Raw genomic sequence first — 23,040 nt, 5'->3', positions numbered from 1 at the left:
GTGGCGTTTTTCCAAAGACGCTTTTAATAACAAAATTAATGATAATCGCATATTGTTAATGTTATTACAAAACAATATTAATACTAATAATGTCCCACTTCCCCAAGGCGTTTTTCCTGCAGTGATAACGTGTATAAATAGCTTATATATATATAACTAACAACTGTATCCGCCCTATGGGTGGGGCTTCAATTGGGAAGCCCAAATGAAAAGGCAAAATATCAGAAATTGAAGGCTTTTTTAATTTTAAACGATTCATATAAACATCCATTGAATCATATCACACGCAAATCATCAAAATCTAAACAGTACATGGCGCCCATTTTGAAAAAGGATTGAATTCTGCAAAATGGAAGCGGCGGCTGCACGTCTTTCTCAGTCGCACGTTTATGTGTGAAGAGTACGCGCCGAATCTGTAACACGGAAGCGGCGGCTACACCTGTTTCTCAGTCGCTTTGCACACTCTGCCATATTACTTCGGAGCCGCACGTTTATATAGGAAGAGTTCGTCAGGAGTTGATCTACTCTCTCCTGGTACGTAGAATAAACAGTATTTGTAGAATTTCAACAAAAGCCACATCACTGTTCATATCAGTAAATATGATTCCATTGTGTTTGGAAAAACTGAAAAATTGGAAAACTAGAAAAAATTAGAAAAACAATGTGGCCTATTTTACTCCCAGTGGTCCCAGGATTACCCACCCAAAATATCTTTGCGATCGGTTCAGCAGTTTTTACAGTACCTTCAAACAGACAGACGGACATTTGGTGAATTATAGTAAGGTGGCGTTTCTGTGGGAGCAACGCCTTCTGCAGGAAGTAAAAATATTATAAACCACAAACACGTATGCTTAGCATTTTAAACAGCCGCTAGTGCTCTTTATAACACTAAATTAAGAAATTTGGAGAAATCCCGACATCCGTGAAGTAAGGTTTACTTGTAGAACTGAGCGAAGATCTACTGTACTCTATATAACCCACAAATGTTGGGTTAATAACATGGCCCTTTCTGCTGCTACCGTGGAATTTTTCGGAGCGAACTTTTCAAACTCGCTCCTGCTGTTTCATACGAAACTGAAAGGGAGAAGCTCGGGTTGTGCTCCTTTACCAAGCAGCTGGCTAGCGCTTGCCAAGCCCGCCGTTCCTTAACGGTTTTGAATGGAGTGCTTGCTCGAATGCTTAAACCACTTGGCGATCTCTTCACAATAAACTTGGTAAATGAACATACACTGAATGTTCTTGAGACTCGACCATAGAATGACTGTAATCTATATACCCCAAAGAGGAATGACCCTTCCTGCCCCTCCCGGAGTCTGCGTGTGTACTTGTTGGTTAAAATTTGGGGGGAAAAAAATCTCATTCCTTCATGATTTCAATAAAGGGTCGAACAGTCCACTTTGTACAGGAACACTTCAAAGTTAGAGAGAGAGAAGAAGTGGAGCCAGTTGCCATAGATATTGCATGTGGCAACAATGCAAGACCACAAAATATAAGCATACAGATAAAATTTACCGCAAAATTCCTAAGCTTTGGCTTCCGGTCATGCCGGCGAGGTTTTCGTTTTTTCGAAGCTGTACACGCTCTCCACTCTATCGAAGTTAAGTAATTGTTTCCATTTGTATTTTCGTCAAAACTATTTATTTTATGGTGTGTGTATGTATCGTGTGTCCCTAGGAAGATTATCGGTGTTAATCCTTCATACCTGTATAAAATATCGTCGGTTAATTCGTGTCGTGTCTTTTGAGGCCTAGTCCAGTGTCCGACCTTGAGGCTTTATTTTTCTCTCAGCGGTCCGTCTATTGTGCTCCAACTACTTTCGTTTCTCTGTTTTTCCCAGTCTTTTCACCCCATACGTCCTTGTTTAAAATCTCAACTCAAAAAAAACAAAAAACAAAAAACATTTCCTTCTCTGTTCTTATTCGTTTATTCGTTGTTCTCATTCGTTCGTTCGTTCGTTTTTCAACCACGTGTTTCACCTACATTTCCCCAGATAGTTTTCACTGTTAAACTTTAAAATATTTAAACTTTCCCCCTGAAGAACTGTATTCTATCATGTATTATAACACCTTTTTCTTCTTCTTCTTTAAAAGGTTGCTTTCGACTTGCTCACCAAATCTATTCATTCCAAAAAAAAATTCCATCTCTTACAGTGCCTCTTTCATACATTCCCTAAACTCTCCTGCTCTCCACCCCCCCCCCCCCCCCCTCCAGTGTCCTCAAACTTATTTTTGACTCGAAGGTTACAAGAAACTCATTTTGCAATAAATGTTCATTTCCCATTAATCGTACACTTTCCAAAATCCAATCTCACCCCTCCCCTCCAAATCTTCCCCATCACCCCTCCCCTCCAAATCTTCCCCATCACCCATCCCTTTCAAATCTTCCCCCTTGCCCCTCCCCTCCAAATCCTCCCCATCACCCATCCCTTTCAAATCTACCCCCTTGCCCCTTCCCTCCTAAACTCCCCCCTTGCTCCTCCCCTTCAAATCTACCCCCCAACCATCCCTCCCAAATTCTCCCTCCTCCCACCTCCCTCTCAAAGCTGCCTCCTCCCCACTTCGTCTCCCTTCTATCTCATACCTCCACCTCCCCCAACCTTCGATCTTCCTCTGCCCCCCCTCAAACAACCCCTCACTGTGCCTCATCCCATCACCATCAAACCTTTCGTCCTCCTCATCCTTCCCTTTCTTGTAACTCTTCTGTAATCTCTGCCACACTATCAACTGCTCTTCCTACCTCCCCTCTCATCCTTCATCTGACCCAACCCCTCCCCTCCCCTGTCCTGCACCTGATGCTCCACCTCTCTCCTCATTAACGGTATGGACCTCAAACATCCGGGGCCTTCGCTCAAACCTGATTGATCTCTCCATTCAGGTTGCTTCTGACAATCCATACTTGATCTGCTTAACAGAAACTTTCCTCCTTCAAGATGTCTCTGATTCCTTAATATCTCTTCCTGGTTACTCCCTCCTCCGGTATGATAGACATGAGCCTCATCCTGGTGGTGGGGTGGCTATCTTTATCAAAAACTCTCTTCCTCACTCTCCCTGCACTGCCCTCTCTCCACCCCATCCCCAGGAGTACCTCTGGCTACGGCTTCCTCTCCGCACCCAACTTTTGTTCATATGTGTTCTGTACCCTCTTCCAAACAGTGACGACTCCATTTACATTTCGCTGTCGGACAACATGGACCAACTTCTATCAACTCATCCAAACTCTCTCTTCCTCATATGTGGCAACTTCAACTGTCATCATGCCAGTTGGCGGGGTGTGGGTTCCTTTCTCACCAGGCATGGCACCTCAGCAAAGGACTTCTGCGACTCATTGGGACTGACACAATCTGTCAATTTCCCGACCCGGATCTCAGTCAATGGAGTATCTTCTCTTCTGGACTTGGTTATGACTAACTTCCCTGCAAATGTGTGCTGCTCTTCTTCTGCTCCAATCGGTTCTTCTGATCATGTGCTTGTTAAAGTAGACATCTCTCTGGCCATTCTCAGAGAGCCTCTTCATCGCCGACGAGTTTGGCATTTCACTCACGCTGACTGGCACGGTCTGCAAGCAGCCATCAATCATCTGGACTGGTCTCCCATCTCTACTGCCTCTGACATAAATTCTTCCTGGGAATTCTTCCAAAGCAAACTGCTCTCTCTCATGCACAGATTTATCCCATCTCGTCTTCAGTTGTCTTACCCTTCCTATCCATCCATGGTACACTGAATCTTGTGGTGAGGCAGTTGCCCTGAAACAACTCGCCTTTGCCTCTTGGAAGGCTAATCCAACTGAAGGCAATCTCAGTTCCTTCCACCAAGCTCGGAACAAGTGTGTGTCTACCCTCAGGAGTGCCAGGAAGCACTATCTCTCCACACTCAAGATTGAACTCTCAAACCTGTCTCCTTCCTCCAAATCCTGGTGGCGTCTGGTCAAATCCGTTTCTGGTGTTTGTTCCCCCTCCATCCCCTCCCTTACCTCAAATGGCTACACAGTTGACACCGCACGTGACAAAGCCGAATGCCTCAACTCTGTGTTTGCCTCAAAATCTTGTGTCCCAAACCCATCTCTCTCTGTTCCCACCTTTCCCAGTCGAACCCAGCTGCTCCTGGACTCTGTGTCCTTCTCTCCTGACAAGGTGGAGAAGTTTTTGTCAAACCTCGACTCTGATTCTGCAACTGGACCAGACGGCATCAGCCCACGGGTCCTAAAATCCTGCTCTGCCGGTCTATCTCACCCTCTCGCTATTCTTTTCACCCTCTCTTTTGCTCAAAGTCACCTGCCAGCATCTTGGAAATCAGCAAACATTACCGCTTTACACAAAAAGGTGCAAAAACAGATCCTTGCAACTACAGACCAATCAGCCTGCTTCCAATTATCAGCATAGTCATGGAATCCATCATTGCTTCGGATATCAAATCCTTCCTCTTCTCCAATGGCTTGATCTCTGATCATCAATTTGGATTCAGACCAGGTCATTCTACTCTGGACATGTTGCTTCTGCTGTCTCAACAATGGATGGATGTCCTCAATGCCAAACAGGAAATCAGAGCTGTCTCACTTGACATATCACGTGCCTTCGATACGGTCTGGCACCCAGCTCTGCTCACCAAACTCTCCTCCTTTGGTATCCATGGAAATCTCCACTCATGGCTTGCGGACTTCCTCGCTGGTTGAAGGCAACGTGTGGCCCTGAATATATTTCTCTCATCTCCCCTTCCTGTTCTGGCTGGAGTTCCCCAATGCAGTGTTCTGGGCCCTGTGCTATTTCTGGTCTTCATCAATGATCTCTCCAACTCTTTGGAAAATCCTCTCTATCTCTTTGCTGATGACTCCACTATCTGCCGCTCCATTCCTCATCCCTCAGATCGGCAGTCTGCAGTCTCCTCACTCTCTGCAGACCAGGAAAAAATCACAGACTGGTCAAACAAGTGGAACATGTCTTTCAATCCTGACAAATCTCACACTCTTACAATGTCTCTCTGAAAGGACCGACTGGAAAACCCTCCCATCTACTTTCTCAACAATCCTCTCCAAGTAGTTCTGTCGCTCAAGCTTTTGGGTCTCACTATCTGCCATGATCTTTATTGGGAAAACCACATTTCCAAGCTGGCCTCCAAAGCCAGTCACCGACTGGGCATCCTCCGTCGTGCGAAGTCCTTCCTTGGCACACCTGAGCTCCTCACCACATACAAGGCTTTCATCCGCAGCTCATTGGAATACTGCTCTCCCCTCTGGGCTGGTGCTCCTGCCTCACACATAGCTCGGCGTCACGCTGTTGAAACCAAAGCTTTCAGAATCATTGGAATCTCCTGCGATGAGGTTAACTCCGAGGGCCTTTCACTCACTCACCGCAGACAGGTAGGTGGTCTTTCTGTCTTCTACCGACTCCTCTCCGGCCTTGCTCCCCCAGCTCTCTCTGTGCTCTGTCCCCCAAATATTCCTACAGGTCGCACAAGATCTGCCTGCAACCCTCTTATGGTTAAACTGCCAAAGTCTAGGCTCTCTGCTCACCTTCACTCTTTCATTCCCCTTTTCTCCCGCCTCTGGAACAAACTCCCACACTCCCTTCAATCCCACACCTCCCTCCAGGTCTTTAAAACAGCTGTTCACCACCATCTCTTATCTTCCCCCATCCAAAACCTTGATCTTTTCTACCCCCGGTAATTCACCCCAGATACTTTTTTTTTTGAAATCCCAACTTCTTTCCTGGAAGTCCTTGCAGTGTTCATATGTTTTATACCTCTCCCACCTCCCCCAAAGCCCTCCCCCCCCCCCCCCCACATTTCTCCCGTTGTCCTTGCTCTCAAATGTTGTGTTTGTGTCCTTCCCCCTCTCTCCCCATCTTGTCTGCCGCTCCCCTTATTTTTTGTGTTTTGTGTGTCGGTTTGACTTTTTGTGTAATTAATGTTTGCTCTTTCACGAGACTCGATCTTGTATACAGAAAAAAAAAAGGAAAAAAGAAAAAGAAAAAAAAAAGCTAATGGATACGATCGAAGAACATCCAAATCGGAAGTTTTACTAACCTGCAGTCAGGTACTTCTTCTTTCACAGCCATGATTCACATTCCTGGGACGTTTTAGCCCAAGTGTTTCACGAACCGGCTGGCCAGGCCCGACAACGTTTAGGGCAGGAATTTGTAATATCGCCAGGGTGCCGGCGATAGCTCGCCTACTCTTCGCAAAGGACACCATTGGATATTTAACGTACCCCAACTAATATCGGCAGATGGGATGCCACACTGACGTCGTCAATCCGAGGGAGGGCATACACATTGATGATTCACCCCACCTGCTAAACACCGGGATGACCGTTTGTAGATGGATCGGAATTCAAAGCAGGTCCAGAGACAGCTTGAAGGAGTATGTGTACCTCTAGGTTATCCTGCCAGCCCGAAGCCAGGTTAAATGGCTTGAAGGAGTATGTGTACCTCAAGGGTCTAGGCCATCCTCTGAGCCCTCCAGTCAGGTACAGTCTGTAATATTTTAAATAAAAACGATTGATTAATGTCTCCCTTCACATATTGAGTAAGGATAATGTTCTCTCCTGCTCCCACCTCGGAATGTCACATCACCTACTCCCAAAAAAAGCATAAAGGGAAGAAAGTGGTTAAGAAGTATCAGGATAAATATAATTATTAATAAATTATGTTAATGTGATCCTTTACGTCCTGCCCAGGTGTATGATTAATCACAAAAATGTGCCCTTCCCACCCTTTTCATTGAATGGAGTTTGTGGTATAGTGTTGCTTTCCGCACAGGTGAGTGCCTCCTTCCTGCCAACGTTCCTTCTCCCACCCAGATCTTCCACTGTGAGCCTGATCCTCATTCCTCCCATGAGGCTTCTGGCTCTTTCCTCCTTCCAGCTCTTTCGTCATCTCGAGCGCTATCCCTAGCCTACATGCTCCACTGCTCCAGTTTTATGATGGTCATCAATTCTTCCTGGCTTGTAACAAGAAACATTTAAAAGTAAGTAATATGGTATGAGCAGCATCACAATGCCCTATGCCTCCTCAGCAACACCAAAGGCCTCCCCTGCCCCAATCCCTCCTTTTCCTCCATCTCCCCTTCACAATCCCATTGTCTCTCATTCTCTTCTTTCTCCTGCCACCTCCGCTTACCTCACCTCCCACCTTTTCTTTAACTGATGAGAGGCTTCCGTCTGGCCACTCTGCCATAAAGCCCAGATCGGTGAAGTGTTGCAGTGATGGTTGTCCTTCTGGAAGTTTCTCCCATCTCCACACAGGATCTCTGGAGCTCAACCAGAATGACCATCGGGTTCTTGGTCACCTCTCTTACCAAGGCCCTTCTCCCCCGATTGCTCAATTTGGCCGGGTGGCCAGCTCTAGGAAGAGTCCTGGTTGTTCCAAACTTCTTCCATTTAAGAATTATGGAGGCCACTGTGCTCTTGGGAACCTTCAATGCAGCAGAGATTTTTTTCTAGGCTTCCCCAGATCTGTGCCTCGACACAATCCTGTCTCTGAGCTCTGCAGGTAGTTCCTTCCACCTCATGGCTTGGTTTTTGCTCTGATATGCATTGTCAGCTGTGAGACCTTATTTAGACAGGTGTGTGCCTTTCCAAATCATGTCCAATCAATTGAATTTACCACAGGTGGACTCCAATCAAGGTGTAGAAACATCTCAAAGATGATCAAGAGAAATGGGAGGCACCTGAGCTAAATTTCAAGTGTCATAGCAAAGGGTATGAATACTTATGTAAATGTGATATTTCAGTTTTTTCTTTTTAATAAATTTGCAAAACTTTCTAAAATCCTGTTTTCTCTTTTTCATAATGGGGTATTGAGTGTAGATTGATGAGGGAAAAAATGAATTTAAACGATTTCAGCATAAGGCTGCAACATAACAAAATGTGAAAAAAGTGAAGGGGTCTGAATACTATATGAATGCACTGTACATACAAACACCTGCTCCATTATATACAGATGGCCACCATACAGAATGCCTCAGTGTATGTCCTGAGACCTTCAAGTATGACATCACACCCAAAAAATTTCACCGGTCAGCATTCCGCACCCAGTTCGTCAACCCCCGACCTCGGATCTCACAAACAGGTTCCATCACTCTACTTGAGCTTGCAATATGTCTGGCAGCTCAACAATGCAAATTAGCCTGTTTTAGGATATGTTTTATCTCTCAAAGAATTGTCATCCATCCACATAATCAGAAAAAGACCAATTACTGCACAGTAGTCACAAGAAGGAAGCCGGACATTAACAATACATACATACAAACACACACACACACACACACACACACACACACACACACACACACACACACACACACACACACACACACAATACTGTATGTACATATATATATATATATATATATATATATAAACACATACACTACATGACCAACAGTATGCGGACACCCATTCTAATTAGTGGATTTGGCTGTTTCAGCCAAACCCATTGCTGACAGGTATATATAATCAAGTTCACAGCCATGAAATCCCCATAGACAAACATTGGCAGTAGAATGGGTCGTACTGATGAGCTCAGTGACTTTCAACGTGTCACAGTCATAAGATGCCACCTTTCCAACAAGTCAGTTCGTCAAAATTGTGCCCTGCTAGAAGATTCTGCTGTCCCAGTCAACTGTAAGTGCTGTTATTGTGAAGTGGAAACGTCTCGGAGCAACAACAGCTCAGCCGCGAAGTGGTAGGCCACACAAGCTCACAGAACGGCACTGACAGTGCTGAAGCACGTAGCGCGTAAAAAAAAGTCTGTCCTCGGTTGCAACACTCACTACCGAGTTCCAAACTGCCTCCCGAAGCAACGTCAGCACAACAACTGCTCGCCGGGAGCTTCATGAAATGGGTTTCCATGGCTGAGCAGCCACACACAGGCTTAAGATCACCATGCGCAATGCCAAGCGTCGGTTGGAGTGGTGTAAAGTTCGCCGCCATTGGACTCTGGAGCAGTGGAAACGCGTTCTCTGGGGTGTTGAATCACACTTCACCATCTGGCAGTCTGACGGACGAATCTGGGTTTGGCGGATGCCAGGAGAACGCTACCTGCCCGAATGTATAGTGCCAACTGTAAAGTTTGGTGGAGGAAGAATAATGGTCTGGTGCTGTTTTTCATGGTTCGGGCTCGGCCCCTTCGTTCCATTGAAGGGAAATCTTAACACTACAGCATACAATGACATTCCAGACGATTCTGTGCTTCCAACTTTGTGGCAACAGTTTGGGGAAGGCCCTTTCCTGTATCAGCATGTCAATGCCCCTGTGCACAAAGCGAGGTCCATATGGAAATGGTTTGTCGAGATTGGTGTGGAAGAACCTGACTGGGCTGCACAGAGCCCTGACCTCAACCCCATCGAACACCTTTGGGATGAATTGGAACACCGATTGCTAGCCAGGCCTAATCGTCCAACATCAGTGCCTGACCTACTAATGCTCTTGTGGCTGAATGGAGGCAAATCCCCGCAGCAATGTTCCAACATCTAGTGGAAAGCCTTCCCAGAAAAGTGGAGGCTGTTATAGCAGCAAGGGGGGGGGGGGGGGACAACTCCTTGTTAATGTCCATGATTTTGGAATGAGGTGTTCGATGTTCGGGTGACCACGTACTTTTGGTCATGTGGTGTACATACCTACATACACATGTACATATAAAGGCACATATACAAACACAGATATATTATGTACTTGGAAGTACTTGTAAAATATATTACATTTAAAGTTATAATCTTAACTTATTAACCATTGACTGGTTTTCCAACTGCCTGGATCATGAACTGTTTTCATGACAACATGCACGGCACATTACATTTCCACTTCATGAAGTTTTGAGATGAAAAGTGGAGTTAAGCAGGGCTGTGTCCTGGCTCCAACTCTGTTTGGTAATTTTCTCTCGGTACTTCTCAGATACTTCTTCCCTGCAGACATGGCAGGAATCTACCTTCACACCTTCAAGAGCAAAGCCAAAAGTGCAGCATGTCCTGCTCAGAGAACTTCTCTATGCAGACGACGCTGCACTTGTCACCCACACAGAAGACCAGCTCCAGAAGCTAATTGATCATCTCTCTCATGCATGATGTTCTCTCGCCATCAGTGTTGATAAAACCGTGGTGATGGGACACGGTGTCACAACCCAGCCACTGATTACACTAAACAATACTGCGCTGGAAATAGTCAGCAAATTCAGTTATCTCTGGACTTTGGTGATGTAACAACCTGTCTTTCGATGATGAACTGAACGTACGCATCAGGAAGGCAGCCACCACCATTGGTCGTCTAACAAAGAGGGCGTGGAAAAACATCAAGCTGGCCCTCAGAACCAAGACATTGATCTACAAGGTGTGCATTATTAACACCCTACTTTATGGCTTTGAAACATGGGCAACTTATAGCTGCCAAGAACAAAGACTCAACAATTTTCATCTTCGCTGTCTACGATGCATCATTGGCATCACGTGGAAGGATAGTTGCACAAATGCAGAAGTCCTTTCCCAGGCAAATCTGCCAAGTGTCCTTGCACTTATTAAGCAAAGACGACTTCAATGTCTTGGACAGGTATACAGGATGGAAGATGGACGTATCCCAAAGAACATCTTATATGGGGAGATGGTTGGGCCAAAAGACCAAAAGGGTGTCCGAAGCAGAGGTATAAGGATGTCTGTAACTGTAGCAAACTTCAGAGGCACATGGTGACATCAATTATGGGCTGGAGTAAGCCATCATGATGACCAGTGGCTGGAGCAGCTGCACGACAGAAGCTGTCGCAGCAAACAACATCGTCCCACAACTACAGGAGACAACAACCTCACTAACTACTTCAGATGCGGCAGGTGTGGCAAACTCTGACGCTCCCAAATTGGCCTATACAATCACCAACGGAAGTGCAACACATAACTGACCTCACGAAGAAGTGCTGCATACCCACCATTTTACATAGATGAATGGATGCCATTGCTACAATATGAAGTCTACATTAAAATGTGTAGCCTTCATCCGAATATCCTAAGACTCCATCAAAGAATATTTGCTCGTTAGAATAAAATTTGTTGAAAAGTTTTTCATCTCGGTAGTTCTAGAAATAAGTCCGCAATGACATGAAGTTGATTTCAGAGGCTTTTCTGGACAATCTGTAATGGCCAGCATCTCTTGATCATATATGATACCTATTGCTGAAAAGGTAACTTGTAATCATTTGTGAGTGTGATATAAATCTGTTGTACCTTTCGGTTTTCTGTTTCTGCTTTCTCTTCTGGAATATGCGTTGTGATGTCAAAAGGCCTACTTTGCCCTACTTCTGGAGAAAGAAACAAAAAAGACAATCAGTTAAACATATTCTTCTCCATATTCTCACAATAAAGCTTCGTTGAAAATTTGATGACAAAAGCTCAAATGGTAAAAAGGTTACGGCCTGGACAGACAGACGGGCAAATAGAAGTGATTGCAACCCCCGTCTCCCACTCCATGACGGACGGGTTAATTATACTAGGTTTTTGCATCTATTGGTGAAATTAGAAGCGTGTGTGTGTGTGTGTGTGTGTGTGTGTGTGTGTGTGTGTGTGTGTGTGTGTGTGTGTGTGTGTGTGTGTGTGTATGTGTGTGTTATAACCACGGCCACCATTAGCTACTTCAATTCACCGGAAATGATATGAAGCCAACTCCTCTCATCTACGGATAAGGTGGGGAGGTGGGGAGGCAGGAGAGGGAGGGGTGAGGAAAGGAGTGGGGGGACTGGAAGGGGCAGGGGAGAGAGTGGTTAGGGGAGAGGGAGGGGTAAGATATGTCACATATACATCTTTTGGGGGAGGGGGGAGGAGGGAAGGAGGAAAACATTTCCCGTACAAAGAGTGCTTTAACCTCAATGTTGCCCAGGTAAAAAAAGAAATTGTAATACCCTGTGCGACCATCACCAGGTGGCATTACATGGTACACATTTACATAGAGAATTTACACCGCTCTCCCGGTCCCCCACACGCCCATATGAGGCCGCGGCCACATAGCCTATGTTACCCCCCAGCCAAAAATGTATTTGTATTTGTACCCCGAGTAAAGTATGTAAGTGTTTATAGCTGGAGGACCCGGCGTTGCTCAAGCGAAAAAGAAACATTAACATATTTGAAATGAGGGCAAATATAATGGAAAAGCAATTACATCCAAATCAGAATGCATCACAAATGTTAAATCACCATTTTAGCTTTTCGTGGAATATGCTGGTGAAAGTGCCGTTCATCACGTTTCTGAGTTAAGTAAGATGACGTTCAGGAAGAAGAAGAAGCCTTACCACCAACTTCGACCGCTTCCAGAATTGTTTGCTTTATTCGTGTTCAAATGTCGGGTGATTGCTTTGTATTTATTTATGCGACTGTGCACTTGTATATAACTGTCATTAATCAAAAAGGCTCTTGTACTATAGATCGATTTTTTTTCATCCAAAAGAGCTAACTTGTTTGGCCTAAAACACCCCCAGGCACTCACTCACGAACCTCTGAAAGTTTCCCGAAGATCCGTTGAGCCATCTCTGAGAAAAAATGGCGACACACAGACGGACCAGCGGCTCTCTTATATCGTGGATTTACAACACTGTCGCATATATTTGTGTTTTTAATTATTGTTGAAATATCTAATTAGTGCATTTATGGCAATCAAAGTAGTACTGGATATAAAAAGAATCACCCCTACCTGTAGGGGAAAGCTGTTTTGATCCGGTGTCCTGAATAATCTCTGTAAGTCTTTTGTTGATGTCTTCTTGAATCTGGAGATGATTTTTGAGTTCTTGAATCTTCAAGTCCTGACAATTTTGGAATTTTGTAAGTTGGGTTCGGGTGAACAAGGTCACAAGATTGTGTCAGTCTATTAAACACAAATACCTCTGAAGTGTCACAAGTTAATTACCTCCGCCACCGAAGGTAGATGGAGGTTGTGTTTTCACCCCTGTCTGTCTGTTTGTTTGTGAACAAGATATCTCAAAAGGTTGTGGACAGATTCGGACCAAATTTGGCAGAGATGTAGCGCATGTGACAAGGAAGAAATGATTCGATTTTGGTGAAGATCCGGATTCGGATCCGGCTAGTAGATTTTTTAAAAGTGATTCTTCACCATTGGGAGATCGGGCCAAAAACTATACATGGCAGGATATCTCAAAAAGTTGTGGACAGATTTGGACGAAACTCAGTGGACAGGTTGTGTGTGTGACAAGTATGAATAGATTCAATTTTAATGAAGATCTGAATATGGATCTGAATACGAGAATTATTTAATTTTTTAAGTGATTCGTCACCATCAGTGACAGGGCTAAAACCAACACATAGCAGGATATCTCAAAAAGTTATGGACAGATTTGGATGAAACTCGGTGGACTGGTCGGGTGTGTGACAAGTATGAATAGATTCAATTTTGGTGAAGATTTGAATATGGATCTGAATACGAGAATTATTTAATTTTTAAAGTCATTCTTCACCATCAGTGACAGGGATAAAACCAACACATAGCAGGATATCTCAAAACGTTATGGACAGATTTGGACGAAACTTGGTGGAGATGTTGTGTGTCTGACAAGGACAAATAGCTTCGATTTTGGTGAAGATCTGAATATGGATCTGAATACGAGAATTATTTAATTTTTTAAGTCATTCTTCACCATCAGTGACAGGGCTAAAACCAACATATAGCAAGATATCTCAAAAGGTTATGGACAGATTTGGATGAAAGTCGGTGGACTGGTCGGGTGTGTGACAAGTATGAATAGATTCAATTTTGGTGAAGATCTGAATACGAGAATTATTTAATTTTTAAAGTCATTCTTCACCATCAGTGACAGGGCTAAAACCAACACATAGCAGGATATCTCAAAACGTTATGGACAGATTTGGACGAAACTCAGTGGACAGGTTGTGTGTGTGACAAGTATGAATAGATTCAATTTTAGTGAAGATCTGAATATGGATCTGAATACGAGAATTATTTAATTTTTTAAGTGATTCGTCACCATCAGTGACAGGGCTAAAACCAACACATAGCAGGATATCTCAAAACGTTATGGACAGATTTGGACGAAACTCGGTGGACTGGTTGTGTGTCTGACAAGTATGAATAGATTCAATTTTGGTGAAGATCGGAATATGGATCTGAATACGAGAATTATTTAATTTTTAAAGTCATTCTTCACCATCAGTGACAGGGCTAAAACCAACACAGCAGGATATCTCAAAACGTTATGGACAGATTTGGACGAAACTCGGTGGACTGGTCGGGTGTGTGACAAGTATGAATAGATTCAATTTTGGTGAAGATCGGAATATGGATCTGAATACGAGAATTATTTAATTTTTTAAGTCATTCTTCACCATCAGTGACAGCAAGATATCTCAAAAAGTTATGGACGGTGATTTTAATTAAATGTGATTCTGTATTGTGATTTTCTGGTCTACTCTGGGATACAAAACGTTCACCTGGTGGAGGTATGCTCTCTACTGAGTGCCGTTCTCGTCTTAGAAAAAGAACAACAATAATTACTATCTGATCTGTTATGGGAACGACACTAATAAACAGGTGCAGCACTTTGTTGCTGCTGCAATGATAATAATCATCGATTGATAACAAGATGTAGTGGGGAAGTTGGATGCGCAGTGGACTGATCATGTTTCCGTTGCCAATTGGAATCTTCTTATGGCAGACAAGGACATGGCGTTTAAACTTGTTGCCTGTTCTACACCCTCTTAAGAACACATGGCTAGCATGAGAGTTTTGTGTTTATATGGGACAGTAATATGGAGACTATAACCAATATAACTATAACCACCAATTGATTGTTTGCTCCATATTTAACTTCGCCACTGAAGGTGGACGGAAGTTATATTTTCTCCCTGTTTGTCTGTCTTTGAGTAGATTATCTCAAAAAATTGGTTCGATTTTGGTGAAGATCTGGATCGTGATCCGGATACTAGAATTGTTTTTAATTCTTGAAGTGATTCCTCATGATTGAGAGATAGGGCAAACAACGATATACAACACAATATTTCAAAAACGTTTGGATGGATTATTACAAAACTTGGTGGATGAGTTGGTTAGATGACGAGAACAAGCCGATTCGATTTTGGTTCAGGTGCGGATCCAGATCCCTCCTATCAGTGGATACAAAGCGTAAACTGTTCAACTCGGTGGAGGTACGCGCTCTACCGATTGCCCATCCAGTTTGGTTAATGATATTGTTTGTCTGATATGTGGGTGTTCCTTTTACTCTTGCAAATCTCTGTATTTCCACTAAAAATAACACCAAAACATAAAATCCTCATTTGAATTGAAAGAAAGTTCCTCCTACCTTTTTGTTAAGAAGTTCCTGCAAAGTCCGACACATTCTTTGCTGGTCCTGGCACTCTTGGCATGGACCCTGTTTTCTCTGTTCAGATATTGTATTCGGGGTTTTCGTTTTGTTCATTTCCACATCATGGACTGCAGGGTTTGAACTGCTGTGAGTTCAAAGGGAAAAGAAATATTCAAATGTTAAAATGTACATCAAGAGGCACTGTGTGTGAACAGGCTTCTGTGTTCCATCAAAGGTTATATTACCAAAGATAATTGATTATATTTCTCAACTAGATCTTCCAGGGAAGCAGAACTCAACTGAACTGACTGGACAACTGTAAAGTAGGTCGGTTGTCTGTACTAGATTTGACTTAAATGAAAAGCCAACAACCTACCTTGTGTGGTAAGGGTTAAACAGTCTAAGTTTGATCACAATCTGTTAATATTTGTGGACGCTAGAGTGTTAACGTCGTTTTCATGACCAAAAACAAAATGGTCGCCTAAATCCGCCATTTTTCAACGGATCGGGCTGAAATGTAATACCACCCTGGTCCTTGGGGTAAGGATGCTGCACGTCAAGTTTGATCAGAATCGGTTGATATTTGTGGACGCTGGAGTGTTGACGTCGAAAAGTTAACGGACGACAGACGACAGACGACGACGGACGCCGGAGGGTTCAGTATGTGATGAACCGTCCAGTTGAGTTAAAAATGAATGATTAGCTTTATCAAATAAATAGCACCGCAAAGCGGACGTAACCCCTCAGCCCATGCATGGTGGAAACCAATTTCAAGATGGCTGCCGTGGCGGCCATATTGAAAATCGCAGCGTGCCCATGAACCTTCCTCAAACCAACCCCAACACACCCTGCAAAAATGGATTTAATCGGACAAGCCGTTCTGCTCGAAATTGATGGAAACCAATTTCAAGATGCCTGCCGTGGCGGCCATATTGAAAATCGCAGCGTGCCCATTTTCGAAAGGAACCTTCCTCTACCCAACCCCAACACACACTGCAAACATGGATTTAATCGGACAAGCCGTTCTGCTCGAAATTGACGGAAACCAATTTCAAGATGGCTGCCGTGGCGGCCATATTGAAAATCGCAGCGCGCCCATTTTCGAAAGGCACGTTGCTCTACCCAACCCCAACACACACTGCAAACATGGATTTAATCGGACAAGCCGTTCTGCTCGAAATTGACGGAAACCAATTTCAAGATGGCTGCGTGGCGGCCATATTGAAAATCGCAGCGCGCCCATTTTCGAAAGGAACCTTCCTGTACCAAACCTCAACACACACTGAAAAAATGGATTAATCGGACGAGCCGTTCTCCTTGAAATTGACGGAAACCAAAAGTTGACAGACGCCCGGACGACGCCCGTGACGACAATACCCCTTAGCCCAATTTGGGCTGAGGGGAGAAAAGTGAATGATTGACGAATGAAACTGAATTGTTTGGCAACAGGGAACAATGCACAGAGCGTGTTTCTCCATTCCATATGCACATTCATCCACCTGTTCATTAACATTTTCATTTTTTCCACGAAAACCACTTCTATCACTAAACTTTGGGGAAACCTTCCTCCCTACATATATTTTCAAGAATGTTTGAGCCAATCCCCAACTCATACTATAAAATCGGTCATCCTTGGGTGAAAAAAGGTCATAAAACATATGCTTGCCCAATATTTGAGGACAGTACTAAAAGCATGTGAGTTTCATGAAGATTTGATTTAATTATTCTTTGGACAAAATTGGTCAATCCCAGGGAAATTACAGATCATCAGGCTCCATTTTTCTTTCACGTTATAGTTTTACACCTTGTATGTTCCTTTTAATAGGACAAACACTATTCTATTAGTATTTATTTATTATTATACTTTATTATATATATATATATATAATTATTATTTATTATTAATTAATAATATTATTATTATTAATTATTATTTATTTATTTATTCATTTATTATTTATTATTATTTATTTTATATATACTAGGGCATGCCCGTACTATATATACTAGGGCATGCCCGTACTATATCTATATCTAAAATTATATCCCCCCCTCTATTTACATGAAATGGTTTGGTCCATGAAATGTTTTGGTTCATTCGCAACGCCAAAGCGAACGGCGAACGCTTTACATGAAATGGTTTGGTCCATGAAATGTGTTGGTCCATTCGCAACGCCAAAGCGAACGGCGAACGGCTTGCGAGTACAGTGACAATCCCCCCCCCCTCTATTTAGATGAAATGGTTTTTATTAGTTTTAAAACATAGTTTAACGCCAACATAGCGGCAACATAGTTTGCAAACGTGAAATAAATGAATACGCTCTCAAATGTGCCATCCGAGGCAGAGTGTGTTCGCCACGTTCGGCACACGCGATAGCTCGCTGCTCTCTGATTGGTTGAATCGTTTTTTGGACATAGCTCGGTAAGTAATTGTCCGATTAATATGAAACCTTGAAAAGGCACATCCTCGGGTCCCCAGCAATATACCTGGCAAGTTTAAAGTATATCGGACCCGTGGTTGTCGAGAAACAGCGGTCACAGACAAACAAACAAACGTACAAACAAACAAACACACAGAGATTACTGGAATTATAGATAGATATCTAAAATTATATCCCCCCCCCTCTATTTACATGAAATGGTTTGGTCCATGAAATGTTTTGGTCCATTCGCAACGCCAAAGCTAACGGCGAAAGCTTTACATGAAATGGTTTGGTCATGAAATGTTTTGGTCCATTCGCAACGCCAAAGCGAACGGCGAACGGCTTGCGAGTACAGTGACAATCCCCCCCCCCCCCCTCTATTTACATGAAATGGTTTTAATTAGTTTTAAAACATAGTTTAACGCCAACATAGCGGCAACATAGTTTGCCGACGGGAAATAAATGAATACGCTCTCAAATGTGCCATCCGAGGCAGAGTCTGTTCGCCACGTTCGGCACACGTGATAGCTCGCTGCTCTCTGATTGGTTGAATCGTTTTTTGGACATAGCTCGATAACTACTTCTGCGATTAATTTAAAACCTTGAAAAGGCACATCCTCGGGTCCCCAGCAATATACCTGGCAAGTTTCAAGTATATCGGACCGGTAGTTGTCGAGAAACAGCGGTCACAGACAAACATACATACAAACATACATACAAACATACACACAGAGATTAGTGGAATTATAGATAGATATATATATATATATTTATATATATATATATATATACATATATATATATATATATATATATATATATATATATATATATATATATATATATTGTTACAGACGCGGTTTTAGATGTTAGTTTACCGAGCGGTTTGGTATTACCGCGTCCGCACAGTTACTCCCCGATTAGAACCCTATCCCGCCCGATTCCACTCGACGTTGACCAAGTCGCGCTATGCTAAATCAATGAAGGAAAGGACACAACGGCTGGGATAAATGCAACGACACAAGGGGTACAGTTCTCAAAACCTCCGGAGGAGGATATAATATTGGTGATGCAGAAACGGGTAGATTACACGGTAAGAGGTAAAGCACAGAAAGATGGGCACTTAGACACAGTCTTATCTTATCCCCGACAGACCACAGACAAACGGGACAAGACTGACTTACACAGGGATTGATGGCAAGGAAGGGCAGGCAGTCGATAGCACAAGGTGCACCTTGGCTCAGGGGCAGAATCGACCCGGTCCGGTCCAGAGATGCGGGGAGGTATTGTCGCGCTCGGAGGTGGCGTCCTTTTCTCTCCAAGCTGAGGCACATCTGACGTCACCTCCCTCTTCCTGCGCATGTTCAGCGGGGAGTGACACGCCCTCGGCTCGTTGTCTCCGCCCCCGATGGAATCGGTCCGCCGCTTCCATTGGGTGCGGGGGGTTACCGGGCTCCGCCCTTGACGAGGAGCTGACAGCGAGCCCCTGCGTGGTAACCCCGTCGGAGCACATGTTCAATGGCGGCTAACCAAGCCGGAGTGAGGACGCACACTCCCCGCGCCGCCGCCGCTGTTGTTGTAGTTGTTGTTGTTGTTGTTGTACCATGAGGGAGAGCTGCGGGGATGGTATTGGGAGGTCCTAAACTTTCTAACGGTGCCATACAATCACATTCTGGTGCAACGAAGAGTCAGAATTAATGGAAACGAGTCCTTAACTGACATAGACTAAGAATAACTAGCAAGATGTCCTATCGTTGTCTATGTGAGATGCGGTGAACCTGGATGCGACATTTAATGGGGGAAAAAGGGGAAGGTCGGCTCTACGGAGTGTTGTTTACAGAAAATGGGACTAGGGAATGGGGGATTGGGGATAGTTGGGAAGTATTGGGGAAATAGGGGAATATTTACAAGCGGATATGGATGGAGGCCAAATCCCATATCCGCAACATTGCACCCTTCTCTACCTCGGGGCGTCCCGACCCGATAAATCTTTACCTACGTTAGTGTGGCACTCAGATGTAGTTCCCTCTACTATTAACTCAACCCTGAGTGCGACAGTTTTACAGATGTTCACAAATGAGTAAATATGTCCCCCTGCGACGTTGCACCCTTCTCCTCACAGAAACACACCCACAGGATAACCGAATCGCGGAAAGAATCCTCAAACTAAACATACAGCCGGTAGGGAGCATTATTTACACAAGACTGCACTGATATTTACACTACGATCCAGGACCTGTTTTTGGAGGAACACATGCAGATGTTATGCATAGAGAGAGCACGCATGCCAGCATCGATACACCAACCCACGAGTGCCCTGTGGCCTTACGGCCTTTAATAATGTGCAGAGCACCCCATCCAAGCACCAAAAGCACCACCCCATACATACAGTCAGCACCATCCGGTGCACCAATAAAGTGTTCATAGTCACCGGTGGTGTCGCAGCCGGCCGATGTTCTGCCGGTGGTCTTGCCTTCATGTGGTGTACTTGGCCTTCTGGCTTCTTTCAAAAATAAAGAAAGGTGCCAACCGCGTCCATTTCTGAATGGTGGCCGTCAGGGGGGCCAACTATAGTGGTTCACCTCTATGGCATAGGTGCCACGTTGACCCAGAGGTCCATCCACGGGTGGTGCTTGCCCGCAAAAGAACTGCGGTCCATGGTGGGCGGCCACAAAAATTGCGGTCCATATGGTGTATCGATCCAGGCAGCAAGCAGCGAAAGTACAGGCCCACAACTGCGGAGCCAGCACCTCTCTCTCCTCTCTCTCTGCCCCAAAGCCAGATCCTCGGAGGTGGGAGACAAAAGAAGAAGACACGTGAGTAAGGTGGTAAGGGCACAAAAGTGCACGCAATACAAGGTGATGCACTCTGGGGGCACATGGGAACCAGGTGAGACAGGTATGTTCCTACCGTACGCCCCCCCCCCCCACCAGGTAACCTACATTGCCCCTCCCTTACCCCTTACTGTATCCACAAAACACAACACTACCCATAAACATCTACTTTACAAATCAACAAACGTCCCTACTGTCTTCCCCGTTCCTCCCAAAAACCAAATTCGTCTTCTCTCCCTCCTAACCAATCAAATTTGCCATTTCCAACTCTCATCACAATTTGCCATCTCCAACTCAACATCAAAATTTGCCATCACCAATTCATCATCAGTCCCTCCTAAGGAGGGAGAGATGGAATCACCCCAATGTCTCATCCACGTCGTGATGCGTCTCACAAATCCAACAGCAATTCTCATTTCCTGCAACACAGAACAAGGGAACACAGGTGTGGAGGCATCATCATCACCTCAGGTAAGTGGCTGCGTATGGTGCGACAGGTTCATCAATCCTAACTATTTCCTAAATGACTTTAACAACTTTACATTACCCGGGGTCTTTCCCTGCCAATCCATTGGCCAACTTACACTATGGGTTCTAAAAACCAATTCCCATTGCCCAAACTGTGGTGCCTCCTCTCAATTTGGGGTCTCACTCCCCCGATTCATCTCCCGGTGCCTTCGCACAATTTCTGGGCTGTGACGTGTAGCTCTCCCAGCAGGTCTACCCACCTGCACACCTCCACCACTGTAGTTGCCACCCGAGCTTACCTGCTCCTCACCCTAACCTAACTAACTGGGGAAGGCCCTCTCGCACTCTCACCCCCTCAGTGCCCTCTCTGGCACGGGCTGCCCGATCCACACCCGGGATCCTCAGGCACCCACTGACACTAACGGCTCCCAGAGCCCACCTGCGGCCTCACCTGGCCGACATCCTCACAGTGGTGGAGTGCCCAAACCAACTACACACACTAACAGGCTACACGCCCAGCCATTTCCACAACACTAATGCACCCATCCACAATACCATTCTGCAACCGCACCACAAATGCCAATATCCAACCACAATTTACCTATACCCTCTACCTAACACTTACACTACCTGCCCCGGGTACTCGTGAAAGGGGTCAACTCTTCCCCCATCCACACCTTCGCACCATGCACACCACTCCGTACCACTTACTCCAACTCTCTCCACACCACTCATTCTCTGCTCCATGTATTCCACACACCTGTACTTGCACACCTGTGCTCTCACACCTGGTGCCACCTGCACCCTTCTCTCCCCAAGCGCATTCGCGCTGATCCACAACACTCACTAGTCATACACTGCTCCACACTGCTCCACACACCTGTCCAGTTCTCACACAGCATCATCTCATCTAACTACTCCCCTCTGAAACTTGCGTTTCCCAGTCGTCCCTTTAAACTATTGCGCTCCCTCGTCATTATCAACCACTAAGCTACTACGTCCCCACTACAGGTATCAGTCACTATCTAAACCTTAACATTACCTAATGTCATCTTCGCTAGATCCCTATCAATATAACCTAACCCACCCGGGCTAGTTTTCACTGCCATCAACCCCATAAGCTATAGCGCATTTGCCCCACATGGGAAGGGTGGCAGGGATGCCACCCTTACCCACCATCATACGGCGCGAGTGGGACCTTGTGGGACCACCTCATATGCGAGTCGTTGCCCGCCTGCCGGACCCCGTGCGTCGCCCCTTGCGGGGTCAGCGCGGGGCCGAACCGGCCGGGCCCCCACAGTACATTACCCCCAAGGGGCTCTCGTGCCTCCCCTGTCCCTCTAACAACTACCCCTGTTGGTGTCGATGCATGGGTCACACTTCCGCAACCCGCTACCCATTCCATACCACCACAACCTTGCTCACCCACACCTCGCACCTCTCGTTCCATACCCTCCGGACCAGCCATACACCTCACTCTTGGCCTCTCACGAACATCCGGGTCTATCTCGACCCCCAAGCTTATTAAATCACCTGGCGCATCATACGCACGACCATATTGGTCACCACTTACACCGGGTCCTCTTCCTCTTCGCTTCTCCTCCATCACCTGCGAATCCCTCATCCGGTTAATGAGCACATCATCACGATCCGAACACAGACTTTTGACCAATTCTTTTACTTCCTCCTTTATCTCTTTCTTATCCCCTCTCCGTCGCTTCTTAATTTCGCTCACCCCTTCTTCCACTTCTTCTAATTTCTGCTTCACCTCTTTTATTTCCCGGTACGTCTCCTCAAGCTCGTCCTCCAAAGCTACCTTGACCGCTTCTATGTGCGTCCTCACCTGCCGGTCCTTCGTCTCCATTACCTCTACCACCTCGTCCAACCTCGTTGTCAGTCCCTCACGTACCATCTGACATTCCCTCTTCGTCGCTATCAAGTCGACTTTTAGTTCTTTCTGTGTCGCTTTTAAACCCTCTATTACCGCTGTGTTCTTCTTTACCTGGTCCCCCAACTCCTT

At 45.1% G+C, this 23,040-nt stretch overlaps 1 protein-coding gene across 3 annotated transcripts in view; it reads right to left on the bottom strand.

The window, feature by feature from the left end:
• The window catches only part of LOC137431846 (uncharacterized), a 40,814-nt gene that overhangs the window by 3,121 nt on the left and 14,653 nt on the right, over positions 1–23,040 (bottom strand). Inside the window, exons 2-5 of one of the 3 annotated variants that reach the window (XM_068123598.2) lie at positions 15,293–15,440; positions 12,655–12,763; positions 11,614–11,706; positions 11,199–11,272 (exon numbers count right to left, since the gene is read on the bottom strand). In XM_068123598.2, the coding sequence (XP_067979699.1) occupies positions 11,199–11,272; positions 11,614–11,706; positions 12,655–12,763; positions 15,293–15,440 (424 nt within the window). The remainder of the gene's footprint in view (positions 1–11,198; positions 11,273–11,613; positions 11,707–12,654; positions 12,764–15,292; positions 15,441–23,040) is intronic. The other 2 variants (XM_068123599.2, XM_068123600.2) reach the window with 2 other exon arrangements.

Source organism: Myxine glutinosa, chromosome 7 (genome assembly GCF_964187855.1).
Source record: "Myxine glutinosa chromosome 7, kmMyxGlut1.1, whole genome shotgun sequence".
Lineage (NCBI taxonomy): Eukaryota > Metazoa > Chordata > Myxini > Myxiniformes > Myxinidae > Myxine > Myxine glutinosa.
The sequence above is the reverse complement of the archived record's forward strand: the minus strand, read 5'-3'. Positions and strand labels throughout refer to the sequence as shown.